Source organism: Rattus norvegicus, chromosome 6 (genome assembly GCF_036323735.1).
Source record: "Rattus norvegicus strain BN/NHsdMcwi chromosome 6, GRCr8, whole genome shotgun sequence".
NCBI lineage: Eukaryota > Metazoa > Chordata > Mammalia > Rodentia > Muridae > Rattus > Rattus norvegicus.
In genome coordinates, this window is record NC_086024.1 from 53,249,648 (window position 1) to 53,271,312 (window position 21,665).

The following is a 21,665-nucleotide window of genomic DNA, read 5'->3' on the forward strand; positions in this document are numbered from 1 at the left end:
CTGGGCTAGGGAGTTGTGGTTGGCAACCGGGTCTAGCGTTCACTCTGGGCTCTGCTTTGATCCCACCGCTAAAGTGCGAGGGCAGGGTGAACGCGGGGCGACCCCCAGAGCAGGGTGGGTGGCGCAGTGTTAAGCAGAACGTGCCAGGGCTGCCAATGAGCTCAAAGAGAGCGGCTTGCAGACCCTCCTAGGGGGGCTCCTCCGATCGGAGCTACCCTCCCTTCCAAGCTAAGTTACCCAGTTGGACCACCGACCCTACGCCGCGCCACGGTACTAGCGGTGGGTTTTCCCGATTAAGAAGAGGGGGTGATTTGCAAGGTTCCAAAGGAATGAGGCGGGTAGACGCAGTTGAGCTATGTTCTGAGCAAGTGTATAGGACCAGTGATCTCATTGGCAAAAACAGGGCACACACCTATTCCCTCACCTGGGTCAGGTGTGCGCCCGCTGGGCGGGTCCGGTCGGGGAGGCGGACCAAGGAGAACACCGTCCTCTTCCTGGACTGGAGTGAGGAGCTTGGGCACGGAGCGGAGCCGCTGGCACCAGTGAGTAAGGGTCTGAGCAGCCGGGGCGTGTCGGTACCCCGGCAACTCTTCCTCTTGCGAAGGGCGTTGTGAAAGAGGAGAGAAATAGTGAAGTTCCTGGGTTTGTCTGGGCGCATCTACCAAGATCATACTGCTCGGATCCTCTTTTGCAAATCCTCAGAACTCAAGATTAGTTTCTACACTCCTGATCATAAATGTTTTGGTTGATTGTTAACCACAGTCGTTCCAGTTCAGTGCAGGAAAAAAAAATTCCTCATGCCTTTCCAGTTTTGACTGACACTCATTTTGTTCTTTTTTCTAATATCTGACGTTTTGCTATCTTCTGGTTTCACCTTGTTTTGAGACTTGGCATCCTGTGTGTTTGACGCAGTTGAGGGAGATGTAGAGCTGGGGATTGTGTAGGGCCTTTGTGGGAATGTGATCTCTGGGAACAGAGAATCCCCTAGGGGAGGGGCTCACATGGGTTTAGGGCTTCTAGGGGAAGAGGTGTCCGGTCTTTGACACAGTGTCTTTGGTCCTGCAATACCTTACAAAAAAAGGAGTGGTGTGGAGGATAATTTGATTGCTGCGTCTCTAGGCTATAGTACCTGTAGGTTCCTTGGAACAAAAGAAATCGGTAACAATAGGAAGCAGGTTTCTCCGGTGGTAAAATATGCTGTTTTCCTTTCAACAAATGTTACCACTACCCTGCCAAGGCAGACCAGTGAAGAAAGATTTAAAGGAACCACCTCCATCTGGAGGAATGCCCTGCCCTGGGGCAGAAGCCTTGCCCTGTTCTGTGTTTACCAAGTGAACAGGTTCTGTAGTCCTGCTGGCCCAGCTACTTCCTTGAGATATGAGGAAATGTTTCGATTACTAATGAGTTAGTAAACCTGTAAACGAAGTTTAGAGAATAACATGGCTGGTTTGAAGGTGCTGTTTTACTCTGCTCTGCGGCCTGTTATTGAAATACCATAGCAGCATCTGGTTGTTTTCAAATTGCTACGTTGGAGGTTAAAATAGACAAAGTGATAACATTCATCCTGTTTATTGCGTCTTAACTAAGGAGAACTGGTTATTGGCTCACTGTATTCAATGTCTGTGAAATAAGTCAATATTACCTTTTCTCTCTTTTTACCTTTCAAAATAATTTTTTAAAGATCCGCTGGTACGTTTACTCTTTTTTTTCCCCTTTTTTATTGATATATTATGACTACTCAGAGTCCTTGTCTGTCCACTCATTTGGAAGTGGTGTTGTGAAATGACAGGACTCTTTACCATTTAAGGCTTAGCACTTTCATTTACTCCCCTACCCCTTTTAAATGGCATGCACAAAGCATGAATCTTTGACCCTCACATGCTGATAATTTCAATCTTGCCAACAGACAGGTTGTCCAGACAAAAACTAGACAAAAATATTGGAGCTAACAGACTTTATAAACAAATGGACCTAACAGATATGTACATAACATTTCACCCAAACACAAAAAACAAAAATATGCCTTCTTAGCACCTCATCATAAACTCCACAAACTCAGAAACAAAGCGAGATTCAGTGGATACAGGAACAGTTAAAGAACACCCTGTATCCTCTCAGACCACCACAGAAACTAATGAAAGTTTACAAACTCATGGAAACTGAACACTGCTGACTGAAAAGTGGGTCAAGACAGAAATGAAAGACTTTCTAGAATTGAGTGAAAATGAATATATGACATACCTAAATTCATGGAACACACTAAGAGGAAAGCTTATAGTACTAAGTGCCTACATAAAATAATTGGAGCAATCTCATACTAGCAACTTAACAGAACACCTGAAAGCTCTAGAACAAAAAGAAGAAACCACACCCAAAGGTAATAATGAACAGCAGGAATAATCAAATTCAGGGTGAAATCAATAAAATAGAAACAAAGAGGCCAATACAAAGAATCAATGAAGAAAAGAGTTTGTTGTTCGAGAAAATTAAAATATTACAAACCCTTATTTAACTAAAGGGTGGAGAATGAATACCCAAATTAACAAAATTAGGAATGAAAAGTAGGATGTAACAGGCACCAAGGAAATTCAGAATACCATAATGACATACTTAAAAAAAAAAAAAAAAGCCCATACTCCACTATATTGGAAAACCTAAAAAAAAAAAAAAAAGATATAATTTGACACATACCACTTATGAAAGTTAAATCATGATTAGATAAGCAGTTTAAACAAACCTATAACCCACAGTGATATAAATAAGAGTAGTCATCAAAAGTCTCCCAACCAGACCAACCAAACAATAACAACAAACAAACAAACAGGCCCAGGCACTTGTTTTCATGCAGAATTCTACCAGACATTCAAAGACTAATTATTCCCAATACTCCTCAAATTAGTCTATAAAATAGAAATAGAAGGAACATTGGCTAATTCATCTTATGAGTCCATAGTTATCATATAAAGACCCAACAAAGAGAATTACAGACCAATTTCCATATAAAATAGATGTAAAAATCCTCAGTAAAACATTTGCAAAACAAATTCAAAAACACATCAATCATGATCAAGTAGGCTTCATCCCAGAGATGAAGGGATGCTTTAGAATGTATAAATTGATAAAATAATTAACCATTTCAAGTGTAATTTCACAAACTGAAAGAAAAAAACCACATGATCGTCTCATTAGGTGCAGAAAAGGACTTTGGTAAATTCAACACCCTTCATGATAAAAGTCCTGGAGAGAATTAGGAATACAATTACCTCAGTGTAATAAAAGGAGTTTATAGTAAGCCTATGGTCAAGAACAATTAAAATTGAGAGAAATTCAGGTACAAGACAAGATTTTCCACTCTCTACATCTCTATTCAGTGTGGTATTTGAGGTCTTAGCTAGAACAATGAGAGAACTAACTGATGGAGATCAAGGGGTACAAATTGGAAAGGAAGAAGTCAAAATATCTTTATTTACCAGGACATTCCTACAGTTGATAACCACTTTTGGCAAAGTAGCTGGATAGCAAATTAACACATAAAAATCAGCAACCCTCCTGTACAAATGATAATCAGAGTGAAAGCAACAGCTTTCACAATAGCCCCAGATAATATAAAATATTGTGAGTTACGTATGATTAAAAAAAGTTTGAAGAAATAAATTGAAGATGATATTAGAAGATGGAAAGATCAACCATGCTCATGGTATAAAAGAAGCCAGGAATACACACTGGAAAAATGGCAGCATCTTCTACAAAGTATGAGGGCCAAACTGGATGTCTAAATGAAGAATGCAAACAGATCTATACTTATCCTGCACAAAACTCAACTCGAAATGGATTTAAGACCTCAGCAGAAAACCAGATACACTGTGCCTGATAGAAGAGAAAGTGGGAAATAGCCTTTATCTCATTGGCACAGGAAATGACTTTCTGAACAAAGTACTCATACCACAGGCCCTGATATCAACAATTAGGAAATGGAACCTCGTGAAACTGAGACACTTCCAGACAGCAAAGAACACTGTCTCTTGCGTAAAGTGGCAGCTTACATATTGGAGATTTGTTTTTTTTAACCAACTCTACATCCTATAAAGGACTAATATCCAAAGTGCATAAAGAACTCAAACACTAAATATCAAGAGAACAAATAATCCAATTAAAAATGGAGTGCAGCTCTAAACAGGATTCTCAAAAGAGGAAACTCAAATGGCTGAGAAACACTTAAAGAAATGTTCAACATCCTTAGCCATCAGGGGAATGCAAATCAAATCTCCTTTGAGATTTCATCTTTAACCCACCAGAACAGCTAAAATCAATAAAAACAAGTGACAGTTCATGCTGATGTCTGTGTGGAGTAAAGGGAACGTGCATTCACTGCTGGTGGCAGTACAAACTTGTATAGCCTCTACGATATCATGAAATTAGCAGCTAAATTGATGGAACTAGAAAAGGGTCATCTGAGATAGCCCAGACCCAGAAAGACAAGTAGCCTCTCATGTGTAGATGTTAGTTATTATATCAACGATAAGCAAACTACAATCCGGAGAAGCACAAAGGGTAGGTATAGAATAAGGTCTTGACAATACAGGTAAATATCATTAGAGACAGAGAGTAAAATACAGTTATGGATGGAGACAGGGCTTGAACAGGACCGGGTAGGGATGGAGAAGGGAGAGGGGGTGATGGAGGGAGTATGGGGAAAGACAGCTAAAATTAAGAGCCATTTGAGGGGTAGTATGGAAACCTAATGCAGCAGAAGCTTCCTAAAATGTATACCTATATGAAGGTGATCGAAATGCAATCTACTATTAATGGGGGAAACAGAATCACATCGGGCCATCTCTTGTCACCAAGTGAAGTTTCCAGTACTAAGATTTGGTTATGATCTAATTGAGTTGTTGACCAAAGATTCCCATAGGAATCCCAAGCTGTTGCCAAGATAATAGTTTGCTCTCCACAAACTGACAGCAAGGTCCCATTGTTGAAGACAATACTTAATGCAACTCATTGAACATAGAATAGTTGAGCTTTTGCTCCCATGTTCCAACATCTTTGGTACAGGAAGGTATTCTGTGCTCCCAAAATGAAACAAACGCCAAGCCAGCCACAAACTCTTATCTACAATAGTGTCCTGCCTTCAAGGTACGCTAGGGCAATGGTGGCACGAAGCTTCTGGGGTGACCAAACAATATCTGATTTGACTGAAGGCCCACTCCACAAGATAGAGCTCATACCTGACACTGCCTTCGTGACCAAGAACCAGAAACTAGAAAGTAGAACTGATATTCTGCTATACTCAAAGATCAGTGCCTTGCCCATCCATCATCAGAGAAAATTCCTCCTGCGGCATGTGGGAACAAATACAGAGACCTACAGACACACATTATGTAGATACTGAAAGTCCTTGGAACACTCAGTCCCATTGATGTCTCCATCAAACCACTGTACTCAGGAATTAGAGAAACCCAAGGAAGCAGAAAGGGAAAGACTTTTAGTGCTGAAGGGATGGCGGACACCAAGAAAATGAGGCCCTTTAAATCAACATGCTCAAAGCACTTAGGAACTCACGGAGACCAAGGCAGCATGCAGAGGACCTGCATGGATCTGCACTAGGTCCTCTGTGCACACATTAAAGCTTCCAGTTTAGTGACATGGGATTCCTGAGCATATGATCGAATCTCTGATTCTTGTGTCTCTCTTGGGCTCTTTTCCTTCAGTTTGTCTTCTCCAACTCCAAATGCGATGATTTTATCTTGTATTTTATTTTGTTATACTTTATTATTATTGACTAGAAACTTTTTTTTTCCTGAGAGACTGAAAGGGGTGGATCTGGATGGGAGAGGCGGGAGGAGGAACTGGGAGGGGAAGAGTGAGGGGAAACTTTAATCAAGATATATTATGTGGGTAAAGACTATTTTCATTTGGGGGGGGGGTGGAAAGAAATAGAATTAAGCAAAGCAAAGTTTGCAACTTTGCCAGGAATGTGAAAAGTCTGCACTGTAATGCCACTCGAGCAACATTTAGTAGACTGTCTATACCATGCACTTGTTGAAGATGTGGAGTCGCTAACTATGTCAGGAATTTTTACTAGAAGAATAAAATACCACTTCGGATGACTCTTTGGAAACGTATAATTAACCATACACTTAACTATTATGGACTAGCAATTTCTATTATTGATGTTTATCAAAAAGAAATAAAACATTTGTGCACAAGCGACCACGGTGGGAATATTTATAGCAGTTTAGTTTGGAGTGGCTCCAAACTGGAAACAACGTAACCGTTTATTTAAAAAATTAAAATAAAAAGGAAATGGAAGACTAAATTGTGATGCTCCCACACATAAGAATACAGCCTGGCAGGAAAGAAAAGGATGGGCTTCTGATCTCTGCCCAACATAGTTGACTCCAACTAATTTTATGGTATATCGAATAAGGTAGCTAGAAAAGGTAAAATCCTTTTTTCTCTCACATGAAATTCAAACAGATAAAACTGATGTAGAATAACAAATCTTGCTGGTGCTGTAGATGGGTTAGAGAAACTAGAATTGTTTAAATGAGGTGGGGCTACTTATTGTACAAACATCATCAGCTAGACAGGTAGATTTGAGAACCAGCATTTAAATATTCTGTAGTAAAATTGAATTTAAAAATGCGCACTGCCATACATAGTGTTAGGAAACTGGTAAGTTTACAAGGAATACCATACATTGCGTATACATTTCATTTGACTTTTTACAAACTGGAAATGCATCCCTCTACCTAAAAGGTGCCATTGATGTACTTTCCCATAGCTTTACTAGTTCCCATAGTAAGAACTAATGATCTTGTGTTGGGCCACAAACAGCCAAACTGTTATCTAATAAGGAAAACAAACAAGACTCTGCCATGACTCTATTTCAGTTTCTACTTCTAAAATAAGTACATATTTCAGACATACCAGCTGCCGACGTGCATCTGTACCGTGTTCTTAGATAGCTCTAATTTGTAGGGTTGTGGGTCCATCATCCGCTCTTCCACAAGACATGGACACTTGGGGAGCTTGACTGTGCTTATCACATGCTGCCCCTGGGGCGGGTGTGCTGGGCTGGAGGGGAGCACCGAGGCACCACAAGGGGTGGGAAAGTACAGTCAGAAGTGTGGAAAGCTGGAGCTGGCTTGGGGGAGCCTGCGATGAGGCAGGGCCCACAGAATGGCCCACGGAATGGGTCTAGCTTGGGGCCGAATGTGTGGCGGGGAGCTCTAGCTGAAGATTGTCCTTGGCTTGGCGGGCTTGGCAGCAGTTGTGGCTGGTAGTACAGAGAGGCCTGCTACGGGAGATTAGACAGCCGCTCTGTAGGCAGACACCTGCTCCATGGCTCCCTACAGCAGATCCCGATGAAAAGAAACAGCCTGTGATTCCAAACCATTTATTGTCATGGTTGAAAGTAGATGAGTAACCTCCCCACCCCCTTTTCTAGGGTGGGCCTGAGTTTAAACACCTTTTGCAAGAAGAAATGTCAGGAAGAGAATCTTATTGGCAACACCCTGCAGGCCTCTAGGTACCTCATTAGCTTGGAGATCTCTGTCTTGAGCCTACGTGACCACAGGTCTGAGATGTTAGGGATCCCTCATCTACATGTGGAAGGGCTTGGGACATTGCCCTTATGTGACTGATGGCCACAAATCTATGGAAGGTTGCAACCAACAGGGTCCTGGTGCTGGGAAGCAGGCGAAGCTCCTACTGTACCTTCAGGGTCTCCAGGGCTTCAAAGCCATTAGGTCAACCAAGGACCAGGCTATCTCTCATGGTCCACTACCCCACATATGCTTTGCTAAGTAAAAATGTTTCTCCCATACTACTTGGTTATTCCTGCTGTCACATTACCGGGCAAAGTGGTGGCATGAGTGTCACGGACAGTTTCCATGGGAAACACTTGACCACAGACAATCAGATGAGGACCACAGCTGCTGGACTCACCTGGACTTATGTTTGCTCATCCCCAGACAAGAGAGCGGTGCTCCTTCTCCAGCATGCTGTGGAGTTCAAGAGTTGCATGTCTTCTGTTGTAACAATGAAACACATTTACACTGGGAATGTAAAGTGTTTTATAAGAGCCAGCATATGTTACTGGGCAAATTAACCCAGTTTCTGAGCATCCCAGAATTTTGCTTGTGACAGCCAGCCATTTTCAAAATATATGATGAGAAAAGCCAACTGTATCAAATATTATATCTACTGAAAGCAATTATAAAGTATATGTTTTGTTAATCTTCAAATTGAATCTTATATTAATACAGAAGTAAATTAATTATGGGAAAGGATGCTTAATGAGGAGAGAAGGCCAGCCAGCATTTGCCTAGGATCCCAAGACCCCATGTTTTCATAAATGGTGAGAGTTTGAGTGTTTAGTGTAAACTGTCTGCAAGATTTCACAGCTTGAGGACCCAGACATGAGATGTCAGTAAGTGAGAACCAGAAGCCATTCCCTTTGGTAGACTTTGACTTTAATTTGACTTAGACTTGCTTAATTGTGTGAGAGAAAAGTGAAACTGAAATATATTCTGAAACTCGATTCTTTTTCCCCACTGCAGTATGTTTTTTACTCTTTCAGTGAATAACCCAATACCTTCTAATCTGAAGTCAGAAGCAAAGAAGGCTGCCAAAATATTAAGAGAATTCACAGAAATAACTTCCAGAAATGGGCCTGATAAGATCATTCCTGGTAGGTAAATTCCTGCATATGTTTGTTTTCTGTGCTGCTTTCTGCACTGCTTAGCGTTTCTGTAGAGGTGCCTTGTGGAGACAAGTAAGCACTTAGACTATCCTAGTTTCAGACCTCAGAGGGCAGCACTTGGAGGACAGTTCTCCAGCCAATCAACAGAGGACTCTCCTCAGAGGGGGCAGCACTTGACGAGCAGTCCTCCAACCAATCAGCAGAGGAATCTCTTCACTTTGCTTTCCTCCACTTAGAAGTACCAACCTAACACTTTGAGTCCTTGCTCCATTTACCTTTTTAAACTCCGTTCTTTTAAAATCAGTTTTGGGGGAATTTGCAGACAGATTTTTCAAAACTTCCTGGCTAATCTCTCAGATAAATTTTTTTTTGATGTAAGCTTTCTAAAGTACTTGATGGTGTTTCTAAAAAATAAGGGAATTGTATTTACAAGTAACATTTCATGTAAACAAAAGGTACCAAAGAGAATTTGGTACCATAATTCTGATGAACGCCATAACTGGCTTTCTGTTCTTCTACACTGTTACTTTACACCCAAAGCTTTCGTCAACAATACCAAATCCAGTAGCCTCTGAAATGATTTATAACAAGTGCTAACGCTGTGGCTTTAATCCTGTGTTCACACACAGGCTAATGAATCAAACCCAAATGTTCCCTTGCAATTAAACAGGGTAAATATATAATATTATCTTTTCCACAGCAAGATTTTTATTTTTAGTACCAAAGCAAAGTCAAGCATGTTGACCAATAAATTTTAATTTGTGGGGTTTTTTTTTCTTTCTATAGAAAATACTCAATTTCTATGATTTTTTTTTTAAAGAAGACACTGGTCAGTAATTCCCAGTACAGTTTTGTATTAGTATCTCCTTGCTTATCAATCCCAGTCCTGAATCCCATTCCTCTGTAGCAAATTGCACTCAGAGCGATAAAGAAGTGCTTGCTCTAATGTGTTCCTCATACGGCTTTTGAGTGGTCAGACTAACTACTTGCAAACTGACCCAGAGGTGAACCGTGGGAACCATTACTAGTTGGTTACTATAAGCAGAGTCCAGTTATTTCCAAGAATGTTTCAGGGAATGCTCATTTTATACCAAAAATATCCATATTGGACAGTGTTGTAAAATTCGTTCTCCTAATTAAAGTGTGTGACTGCCCTTCAGTCAAGAAACACTCAATCTTTTTTCTAAGCAGATGCCTTGAAATTGCATGCTAGAGATAGAAACATTGTTAGGACACTGTTACAGTAACTGTTAGCAGGAGTTGCAGTCACCTCAGCAGTATCCTCCATCTGGAGAGAACGTGCTGTTGAGGGTGGGGTCTGACCCCGCTGCTGAGCAACCCGGTCAGTTTTGGAAGGACGCTCAGGAACATGCACTTCACTTCCCACATGGTCTCCAGTGAACTGCACCCACACACCCAGTTCAGAGGCACTGCTTTTAAGCTTAAGGGCGATTCGAGAAGAGAATCTGAACTTTGAGTAGACGCATCCTGCAGGGAAGGTGGAAACAGCTCTGTTGCCGTGCCTGATGCTAAAGGCTGAGGTATAAACAGTTAGGAAGCAAATCTGCATTAGCATGTTCCGTGTTGCAAATGAAGAAACTAGTTTGAAATTACTCGTGTTTTACTGTCTCTGAATCTGAGTGGATAATGTATGAGAAATGGCAGTTGACATGTGAAGTATGCTAACTTTCCAAAGTGTCCCTTTATGATTAATGTCTTCAAATTAGTAACTTTAGAAGCATTGATACCAGAATGACATTGATACCTGATTGACATGGTACCAACATGGGGCAATAAAATAAAGAAATAATAAGTATGCTCGATTGTATATATATGTTATAATTTCCAATCTATGACAGCATTTACAGCTCCTTGAAAACACAAAAGTAAGGTATTTGACTAGAGAGCTGACTCAGCAGCTAAGAGCACTGGCTGCTTTTACAGAGGACTCAAGTTTGGTTCTCGGGATCCCCATGGCAGCCTACACCCATCTAACTCCAGTTTTAGGGGAGTCAACATTCTTCTGACCTCATCAGATATGCGATACACATACATAACACACATACATTCACATACACATAACATAAAAACAAAAATTAGACCTTCAAAGGAGGGGTGTCCTCAATTTCTGGTGCCCAGGAAAGTATCCTTGTTCTTTGCCTCCCACAGAGGAAGGTTCCCCAAGTTATGTGCGCTGACCTTGCTATGCTCTGGATTTGCATGGTTTCCAGAAGGCCCCTATTGTTGTAAATTAGAAATTCCACATTGTGTAGAGAATTTATCAATCGTTTTTGTGTATGTATTTCTTTTTTTGGTGGGGGGATTGGCTGGTTGTTTTGTTTTGTTTTGGAGGCAGGGCCCCACTAGTCCTGGTTAGCTTGGAATTCACTGTGTAGACCAGGCTAGTCTTGATATCTTCTTGCTTCTACCTTCCAAGTACTAGAATTAAAGGTGTGTACTCCCATACCGGGGCTTAAACTGCCTTCCAGTGATATCTTTGAAAGGTTGAAGCATAAGTTTGAAAATAAGCTATTATGTAAGCAAATTCCCATTGTAGTGAGGTTGTACCTTTCATGGACACATTCACTTGTAACTCTCAGTTTATGTCATGAACTCTGAAATATGAATAAACAAGTTTTATACATAAAATTAGAATTTCAGTATAAAATGGTAGTTCAAACAGATTTTTAGGAACCTTTTGAAATGGTAAATCGCTTAATTTTCATAGTAATAAATAATGAATTCAGCTATGTATCTTTAAAAATCAAAACTCTGTCACAAGCTGTCTTTGAGTCATTGCTATTTTGTTTGTTTGCAGCCCATGTGATTGCAAAAGCAAAAGGTCTTGCAGTTTTGTCTGTGATTAAAGCCGGGTTTCTGGTCACAGCCAGGGGAGGCAGCGGGATCGTCCTGGCACGTCTTCCGGATGGAAGTAAGTTAATCTTTGTAGAAACCTTACATCTTCCGGGCTTGGCATCTCTCTTGGTCTCATACAGAATGTGGCCAGTGAGAATGCCCTGTGTGTGTCTTCTAAACCATGTAGTGTGTGTCAGAGACAGTGGGAAAGCTGGCCTTAGATTATTACCAGGTTATTACGAGAGGAGTGTCCAACTGTTCTATTACGGTTTGCAGGCCTTCCACAGAACACTTTCTTGAACATACTACATGCTTTTCATTAAATATGAGTTCTTACTCCTCAGTTCCATGGAAAAACAAGTCCCTTCTGTTTATGAATGTTATCTGCAAAAGTCTCACTTCTTTCTCTTTAAGACCTCCTGCCTCCTCCCAGCAGGATCACGTTCAGAGCATTGTAACTTTTTTTGGACTAAAAACTGTAATTTGATTTTTCTGAGACAAATTCAAAATGCATTTGTTAGGACTCTTAAGAGCTTTATACTAGTATTTAAAACTTAGTCGCCTGTCAGAACCAACCAAGTGCCTTTTCAGCTTGACTCGTGTTGTTCTTCCTGTGAGAGGACTCCTCGCTCTGTCAATAACTACTTTAATGGAAATCATTTATACTTCCAGATCATGAGCACGGGTGTTGATAAACACGTCCTTTATCCCTCAGTTAGATTCATGCTTTCCTGCAGATGTCCCCAGAGCCAGTAGGGTTACCTTCCCACAGTTGTGGGTTGCTGTTGGTATTGGCGTGCACCACAGCTCCAGTGCTGTGTGCACCAGACACTTTCCTTCTATGGGCCCTTTAATAAAAACCCTTGCCATGTAATCATTTCAGTTAATTTTTTTAAATTGCCACGTTTTAAAATAATGAAAATCCTAAATCTTTAGAGTTAGAAAATACGAAGCTCTTTCTATGACATATTGCCCAAATACTCACGGGCAGAAGTCTCAGCAGTGACACAAACACAGTGGATGGCTGGGCTCTGCCAGAAGGCCCTACAGATCCATCTGCTATCCACTGACAGACACTTGTGGTTTACACATAAGGGTCCGTCTCTACCAACCTCTCCATCCCTGCTCTCAACCACACTGCATTTTTCTATTGTTTTCAAAGGCTGAGTTTCTTTGCCCCATCTTCCAGAAAAAGCAGCTATCCACCTGCTGAAATTAACAGAAAGGCTGGCCCAAATCAGGTAAGGCGAGTTTCTGATCCCAGAGAACAGGCCTGTAAGGTAGACGTTGCTAAGCACAGACATGAGAAGCAGCTCTGGGATTGTTAGGCTCTGATTCCTGTAATAAAGCTCTTCCAAGACTGGCAGGTTAATTCTAGATGTATCCATCAGCAATACCTAGCTAGGATGAGTTCCCCAGCAAAGGGAAGTTAGCATAGAAGTGTCCTTTAGAGATAAACACTCTGTCAACACCAAGCTAAAAACAGTTTTTCTTTATATATTTCTATACAGAAAAAAATAAACACACATCAATTTTAAAACTCCAAATAAAAATACTGTGCTTAAATTACAAATATAACGGAAGCTTCTTTTGCACAAGAGGTGCCAAAACAATATATGACAGCAACAATTTAGAATTATGTTAACCACCACCACCCACCATCCCCAACTCCTGGGAGTCATTAAAACACTCTTGAATCTCGATCTCTAATGACTGACACTGTTGTGACCCAAACCTGGGCAGGTAAGTTTTAAAAATATTGATAGTTGAAATTCTCACCATTGAATATTTTAAGTGGATAATGAGATCACAGTTCAGGTGTATGTGGGCCATTAGGGAAAGCATGACCTGTATGAGTTTGTGAGTATGACACTCTTAGTGAATACTTAATATATTTTTAAAACATTTATCTTTGAAACTACTTAAAGTATAAGATTCATGAATCTTTTTAAAAAATAAGTATTGTCTTAATTAATGTTCATATGATGCATTTTATATATTAAAATGTTGTTGTTTTTGTCAGAATGGTCTGCTCCTTCAGCCATTGGGATAGCTGGGCTCGGTGGAGGATTTGAAATAGGAATAGAGGTAAGTGGGCTATCTAAGTCGTTGTCACAATCCCTGAAGGTAGCCAGGCTCAGCATGAAGAATGGAGCCTCCTTAGTGCCCTTATTTGCTTCTTACACTGTTCAGAGCAGTCTCTTCCGGCTTCCTCTGTTCTCCACTCCTCTCCTCTTCCCTCCTTCCTTCCCTTTCTTTGAACTCGTCTGTCTTTCGCCTTCTGTATTAACTTGCATATATTCAAGACAACATAAACACAAAACGTTTCAGTTCTGCCTCTCCAAGTTTCATCAGCATTGAATACAGTAGAAGCCACTTCAGAACCTCGGAAATGCTATTCCAATGCCTTACCCTGCTAGTTTCCTTTCCACAGATAAGCTACCCACACTTCCAGTTCTGATGTCCCTCCCCAGCCCTCTTCTCTTAATCCCACGGCTTATTTCCGGTCTCCGTCTCGTCTTCCCCAACTCCCAGTTGTCTTTCTACACCGTACCATTTCTATAGTCCCTGTGTCCTCTCCTTGCCCCAACTCCCTGTGAGCCTGCTTTGAGCATCAGGTCAAGTGGCATTTGTTTTGAACATTTTGAGAGATTAAGTAGTAATCGGTAGCTTAAATTTCAGAAAAACTAAAGCCCAAAACAAGATCAATCTTTAGAAACTGAGGATTCTTTTCCAGCTTAGTAGCCTTGAAAAAGAAATGAAACATGAGGATGTTAGACAAACATCTTATTAAATGCTATACTTTATTGTTTTCAAAGCACATGGGTTTCTAGGTGAACTATACTATGTGGGAGGGTGGCACTGGCTCAAATTGTAGCCAGAGTCACCCACACCTGCAGTGTGATGTTGAAAGTCTCCTTTCCTTTCTGGATCCTGCTCTCTTCATCTACAACATAGAGATGAAAATGGCCCTCCCTTAGCTTATAGTAATGCTCAAATAGCCTGACATATATTCAAAGCTCTTGGAATGGTGTTATAATTTTTAAACTTTTGTCATTTACAAAGTCTGGATCACGAAGCTTATATTTATGGTGGTATAAAATTAGTTCTGGAATTTATTTCATTAACATGCAAGAGAGGTAATTGTTAATTTTTAAATGTGGTTTTGAATTATTATCTAGAGTTACTTAATGCATCTCAAATACTGTCTTTAGTATTTTTAGTGCTTCTTTTAAAGTGTTTTTGAGACAGATGCCCTAAAAGATAGATGCTAAATAATGAGCAGTTCCCCAGGAACCCCATGCAGAGTAAGGGAAAGCCTGTTCCTATTGCCATGGGTGGGAAATCCCTGGGAGTAGCTTACTCAAGAGAAGGAGAATGGAAGTCCAACGTCAAGGTCATGCATGGCCATGAGCCAGGATGCAGATACCTTAGCCTTCAGCCAGCAGGACTAAGGACAGTGTTACTCTGTTTACTGTGTCCTCATAAGTGCGTCTGGGAGGTAGGTGCTGAGTGTAAACAATTACTCATTGTTATTTTCCTCTCCATGGCTTCTTCAGAGCCCTATACAGTATATTCAGATCTGCTGCGACTGAGCTTTGAACTTTGATGGATGTATCCCCATCTTTATTAATACAATTTATTCTATGTTTAGAGATATAACCTCAGATTTGTATCTTTTGTAACTTTTTTTGGTTGTCTCCCTGATCCTGAGAAAGTAAGTTTACATCTCAGTAAGAGCTTTAGAGATATCAATGACCTTGAGTGGGTGAGCATTATTTGTTTAAAAAAAAAAAAAAGACCAAATAGGGCAAAACCACTCAGCGAGCTAACATCTGCTGTGGTAGATTAAGGTGACCAGCCATATTTTTCTTCCGAGTCATAAAAACATGCAGCCATCTTAACCTTTACATATAACTACCCTTGATTAGACAATTAAAAAAATCAAGTACTAGGAGCCTTACCAATAACACACAAATATACAATTTGCCATAAGAATTTATTTTCCTGGGCAAGGGGAGTGAAGTGGTAGACACCTATTCTCAATGGAGTCTTTACCTAGTGTGTATAACAGATGGACACGGCCCCCCAACACGGCCCCTTATTCTTAGTTTTCCTAACCTGTATAACCTAGTTCTCGGAAAAACCGTGAGGCCTTATGGAATTATGGCCCAATTGCCTACAACTATTGAGAGGAGGGACTGGATACCAGTGTGAGGGTACAAGCCCCCTGTCTGTCTCCTCCTTTCCTGGAGGAATATGAATTTCTCAAGAAGCCCAGCTGTGATTGCTTCAAGCAGGTGGTTATTAAGCACAAAAGACATTGCACAGCATCACATTAGTAAAAAAAAAAAAAAAAGTTGAGTATAAATTATACACATGGAGTAATGTAATAAATCGATATTACTGTGTACATAAACAATCAGGCCTTGTAAGTTTCCAGGTCATAAACCTTGTAGAAAATACAAGCTAGTTTTTATGGTTTATACAGCATGCAGGATAAATTGATGTTTATAGCATCCAAGAAAATTTAGCTGACTGTGATGCTGGAATTATGTTTGAAAGATTTTAGACAGAAAATCCTTTTTAGCCTCTCCATGTATGAGCATTCCATTCTTATAAGCACCGTTATGCAAATAGTTAATCTCTTAGATGTTCTGAAGCACACAGTGCCTTTTTCTTGGGCTGTTCTGTTCTCTTCCCTATCACAGAGTCCGTGAGCCAACTGACCCAGAACAGAGACTTTGTAGGACATTTGATATAAACATGCTTCGGTCTGAATTGTGCGAGTCAAATCCTATCTCCAGAGCCAACTTTTCAGTGAGCTAAAACAGCATATGAGAATTTTTTCAGTCTTCCCCATCCCCAAAAGACATCCACAAGCCTGAAGCTAGTGCTCCATCTATCCACAGCGAGTTTGCATGTGTCTGCAGATGGGGACAGACAGCCTGAAATTTTAGTGCATGTTTTTCCTCCTATAAAGGCATCAAGTAACAGGATAATAGAATGATTCTATGAGGCATAGAGATCTTGGTTCCTTTGCAAGTAAAACCTCTAATCTATGTTTCCCTTCAGCCCTTTTAAAACTTATAGTATACGCTAAAACGTTAAATATAAAACCCAGGCATCTAAAGGAATTTGGGAAAGTTGGGTTTTTCCCTTAGTTTGACAAGTCTTTATAATTAAAAAGTAAGAACAATGGTAAGATCGTCCATGTTTGCTGGAGCAAAAACAAAGGCAGACCACAGTAATAGGGCAAAGGAGTCCCAGGTAAGAAAATATCTTATCTCAAAAGAAGCCACTTAACTCCTCCATTGAGGACCCTGTTTTCAATTCAATGGTTGGCTGTGAACATTTGCCTCTATATTTGGAAAATGCCCATAGAAAGAGCAGGCATTAGGACCCAGCACAGCTTTTACCTCTAGTCTCCGGTCTAGCCCTGCAGCTTTGAGACTCTCCCTGTGGCCACTCTGAGTTGGGGGCCCCAACCTCACTAGCTGTCAAGTCTTCCTGGGGTCTGCTGGGGGCAGGGGGAGGACTTACAGAAAGAAGAAGCTTTCTGCTCCTACAGGCACTGTAGCTCCTGTTGTGCTGGCCAAGGCTGGAGTCTTTGTGTTCCTGCCCTGCACCAAAGGCCATCCTCCACAGGCCTGGACTTTTATTTACATTTCAAATGCTATCCCCTTTCCGGTTTCCCCTCCAGAAATCCCCATCCCATCACCCCCTCCCCCTGCTTCTATGAGGGTGCTCCCCCCCACTACATTCCTCTACACTGGGGCATCCATCCTTCACAGGACCAAGGACCTCTCCCCACATTGATGCCAGACAAGGCCGTCCTCTGCTGCATTTGCTGCTGGAGCCATGGGTCCCTCCATGTGTACTCTTTGGTTGGTGGTTTAGTCCCTGGGAGTTCTGGGGGAGGGGGGGTCTGGTTGGCTAATATTGGGTTGGAAACCTCCTTAGCTACCTCAGTCCTTTCCCTTAACTCCTCCATTGAGGACCCTGTTTTCAGTTCAATGGTTGGCTGTGAACATTTGCCTCTATATTTGTCAGGCTCTGGCAGAGCCTCTCAGGAGACAGCTATATCAGGCTCCTGTCAGCAAGCACCTCTTGGCATCAGCAATAGTGTCTAGGTTTGGTAACTATATATGATTAAGATATAAAACTATTGCTTCTGTATGGAAAAATATCCCAGATTAATTGGACATTTCGTGGCAAGGAAAGAGACCTGTGGAGCAGCCTCCCAGCAAAGCACAGATTGGGCAGGCTTCAATGGTGAAAGTAAGTTTACATCTAATTTATCCTGTTGTATCCAGCTGAACAGGCAGGCTTGTGTCCTCCAAGAAAGTTCCTCCTGAACACTGTAGACATATAGAGAGTTCTGCAGGTAAAACAAACAAATGGACAAACAAAACCTACAACAGGTAGCACATTCTTCCACACATTTATTCAAAGATTATAACATTTACTCCCATTGTTTTCTTAATGGGCAATTCGACTCTGAGAAATGCAGTTTTGAAAGCCAGTAGAATAAGAATATAATGACAGGGTATGTGTTGAATACATTTAACAGCTTCTTTATAGGAAAATGGCAGTAAAGTCCAAAGCACAGAAAACAGCACTGCTTTTAGCCTATCCTAGAATAAGCAGATTGACAGTTCACAATAGACACTGACTTTCTATCACTGGTATTTGGTAGGGGTTGGAGCACCAACCAACCTCAGCCTTTTATAGAGAGAATATATATTTAAGCTTTGTCAGAGATGAGAGTTTGTTTAGTCTTTGACCCTCCAAGGACCAAGCTGAGTGAGGACTAGGAGATGTTGGGAGGCAACCACTAAATCTGGTTTGTGTGGTGAGACTAGCCACTGCCTCAGAGTTAGACATGTGAGCCCCTGTAACAAGATCAGCAGGAAAACTGCATAGCTTCCAGAGTCAACAAGGATTGGGAGAATGGAGAGAAGGCAAGCCGACCTCTGTGGAGTATGAGTAAGAAAATGCAATACTCATCTACTCACTGCAGATAGAGAACCTACAACAGACCAAAGTCCCAACCGAGTGAACCAGTGAGTTTTCTTGGGCTTACTTATAGTAATATGGGTTGGGTAAGGGGTTGTTATAGGAGCAAAAATGACTCAAAGACAAGCTGCACCAATAAAGGCTTACTCAGTTCTAGGCAGTTCTTCTAGTTTCTTCTTCTTCTAGGCAGCTGATCTTGGAGTCATCTTTGCATTGTTAATCCCACAGGATAAGAGTAATATGACTACCACAATATTTGAGCCAAATTTGAAGAAAGCTTTATTAAATACTGTTAAGAAGATGAACACTGGCCAGAACCACCCCCAGGATTCCCAGAGAATGCCACTGAATTACATTAGACAGAGACTTATAAAGGCAAAACCTACAAGTTTATATACTTTGTGCCTTCATCCAATCAGGGACAAGCATACATCCTGACATACTTCCTATCTACATACTTCCTACCTACATGTGATCCAGCATCCTGTGTTGTTGGGACAGCCAACCTTGTTTACTGAAGTGAAAACACATGGGCTGTTATTTTACATGAATGGCCCCAGTGTTCCAAGAAGTTACCTGTTTACAGAAAAGTGGAGCTTATGTGTTAGAAGCATTTTTGTTTTATAGATCTCTTAAGCACAGTAATTAAAACTTAACCTTACCCCTCACACAAACTGCAAGAGTCTTTGCAGCTCAGCTTCCTTCCACCTAAGGAGAACTTTCAGCTTTTATTGTTTACTCTGAAGTAGGCCTACAACAAGGAGGAGCTAGTGAATTTAGTCAGTTTCAGGAACTTCCTGAAGCTATTTTGAGTTGTTTACCTCCCTGCTTAAGAAGCATCCTACAGGAAGGAATGTTTCAATGACATACAGCAGGATGTAAAAGAACAGTACACCAGGCTTCTTATTAGTGCTCAGAGACAGGCTGATGACTAGCAGCCAAATGACAGTGTTACTTCTGAGCCATATCTGAATTTGTGTGAAGACCTCATTAGTGACTCAGGAATGTGACACAAATCTCAAGTAGCTTTCAGACAATATCTCAGAGAAAAGTCTCCTGAGAGCATTTCCCTCAGATGTTTTTGGAGCTGGCATTTTTAGCTCTCATGTTTAAGAGTGTATTTAATTGAAAAATGTGTACCTTTTAAATTAAATTTTGATACAGAGTATTCAAACTTTATCAGATTCTCCAGTGTTATACTATCTCAGTGTTGCTCCACTGCCCTGCCTTCATCGGGAAGACTTTTCTGCTTCTGCTATAGAAATCTCGCCCTTTGGCTGTTAATCTTTTTCACTAGTAGTATCACCAGGGGAAAAACAAAAACAAACAAAAATTAGGATCATCTTACTCTTATTTCAGAGAAACCAAATACAGAGCAAAGAGCAAATAGAAAATTAGAAGCCTGACTTTTCCTAAGTGGCCTCTTTCTTTTTATTACTTTACTGTTCTGAGTGGTTGAAAGTATAGGGTAAAAAGTTTGAACTTACTTCCAAGTTTGAAAGCCCACCAAAACCCACCAACTCCTGAGCTCAAAAACCTACCAATCCCAGAGCTAAAAGTCCCAATTCCTGGGCTTGCCCCAAATTTAGGATTTGAAATCCCATCAACCCTACCCTTCACCCTAGAAAACTCCTCCCCCAAGAAACCCTGTGTCCTGCTCAGTTCCCTCTGACCTCTTTCCTTAGCAGAGTACATCTCTTGTGTGAGATTCGTTGTGCAGTGTGAGTTTGTGGTGTTCCTTGGCTCCAGACTGCCAGAATACTTTTCTACTTAGAGCTGCAACACTTGGAAACCTTTCCCCTCAAAGCCTACACTAAACAGTATGCAGCAAGGAGTGCAGCATTTCTGGAGAGAAATTTACCTCTTTTGAGTGTGAATGTACCAAACGATACAAGGTTGTTTTGTTACCTCCAGGTGCCTATGAGACATCACAACATGAAATGCTTAAATGGGCAGACAGAATGCTCTCAGGTGTAGTGTAATCCAGCATTCAGCAGACCAAGACAGGAAGACTGTAACTCCAAGGCCAGCATTGGCTGCAGAATGAGAGACTATAGAAAGCAAACAAACAATAATAAAGAGATGCTAAACTATCCTGTCATTCAACACTGCAATCTTCAGAAGTTTGTCTGTATTTCCGTTGGTATAAGTGATGATGCAGGCCAGTCCCTGGGCGGAGTTACTGGGTATCAGACAGCCTGGGCTGTCTTGGAGCAGGGGATGAGGTGGGGAAGGGCAATTAAGAAAATGGTAGGAAGCTCAGGGCAGTCAGCAGGGTGGGGACTTGCGCTGATAAAGACTATCTGGATTGACTAGGTGCCCTTGCCCAAGGTTGTTGACCTTTGGGGGAGGTTAAGGGTGGTTTCTGGCAAATAGGACTGGGCCTTAGGAGATCTGCTTCTCTGGTAAACAGAAACCCTACCTTTAGGCTTTAGTCATCCATTTACCTGGCCAAAGTCCTTTTTAGGACAGTGTCACTCTTACTGCCATGGGGGAGGGGGAGTTTGCACTGGACAGTTAGCAAGAGTTGAAAAGGCTTCTGCACTTGCCCAGAGCCATTTATATCAAGGATGTTTTTAATGACAGGAATTTTCTGTACATCAAATGAAACACTGCTCAGAAAACACTTAGAAAATGTCAAAGAACTATACACATTAAGGCATCTTTTAGAATCTGCTTGGCTTTCATTAACTTCTTTTCCTCACACAGAAGAGGGTGGCTATGTGAGCATGCCGCCACCACCATTACAAAGAAGGAGCCAGGCTTTGAGAGTTTACCGACATTTCCCCCAAGGTGACACAACAATTGAGACTCAGTGGCATTCACACCCAATTATCTTCTAAGTAACCCCACTTGGGGCGGGGGGGGGGGGGGGGGGGGTGTCAGCACTGCCGTCTCCATAATGCCTCCCACATGATAGGTGATACTCCTTTTCTTCTCTAACTTTGCGCCTCCTATGGCCAGTGTGAATTTGAGAAACAAACTATGTTGTATTGATGTAAGCTTTCACTTGAGTCTCCTTAGACATTACTAACAACGGAAGCCAACGAACATCATTTAAATATCTAAAATGCAGTGC

The 21,665-nt window shown here is 41.3% G+C and overlaps 1 protein-coding gene across 9 annotated transcripts in view; it reads left to right on the forward strand.

Annotated features, from left to right (window-relative positions):
* Positions 1-388: 388 nt before the first annotated feature.
* Sh3yl1 (SH3 and SYLF domain containing 1) overlaps positions 389-21,665 on the forward strand; it is a 43,371-nt gene continuing 22,094 nt past the window's right edge. For 7 of the 9 annotated variants that reach the window (XR_005505541.2, XR_010052117.1, XR_010052118.1 and 4 more), the window contains exons 1-4: positions 402-542; positions 8,588-8,698; positions 11,529-11,642; positions 13,590-13,654. Coding sequence is in view for 5 of the 9 variants with exons in the window: in XM_006239970.5 (XP_006240032.1) it covers position 542; positions 8,588-8,698; positions 11,529-11,642; positions 13,590-13,654 (291 nt within the window). In the remaining 4 variants the exon portion in view is untranslated. Of the gene's footprint in view, positions 543-8,587; positions 8,699-11,528; positions 11,643-13,589; positions 13,655-17,361; positions 21,442-21,665 lie in introns of those variants that run through there. The other 2 variants (XM_063262075.1, NM_001108705.2) reach the window with 2 other exon arrangements.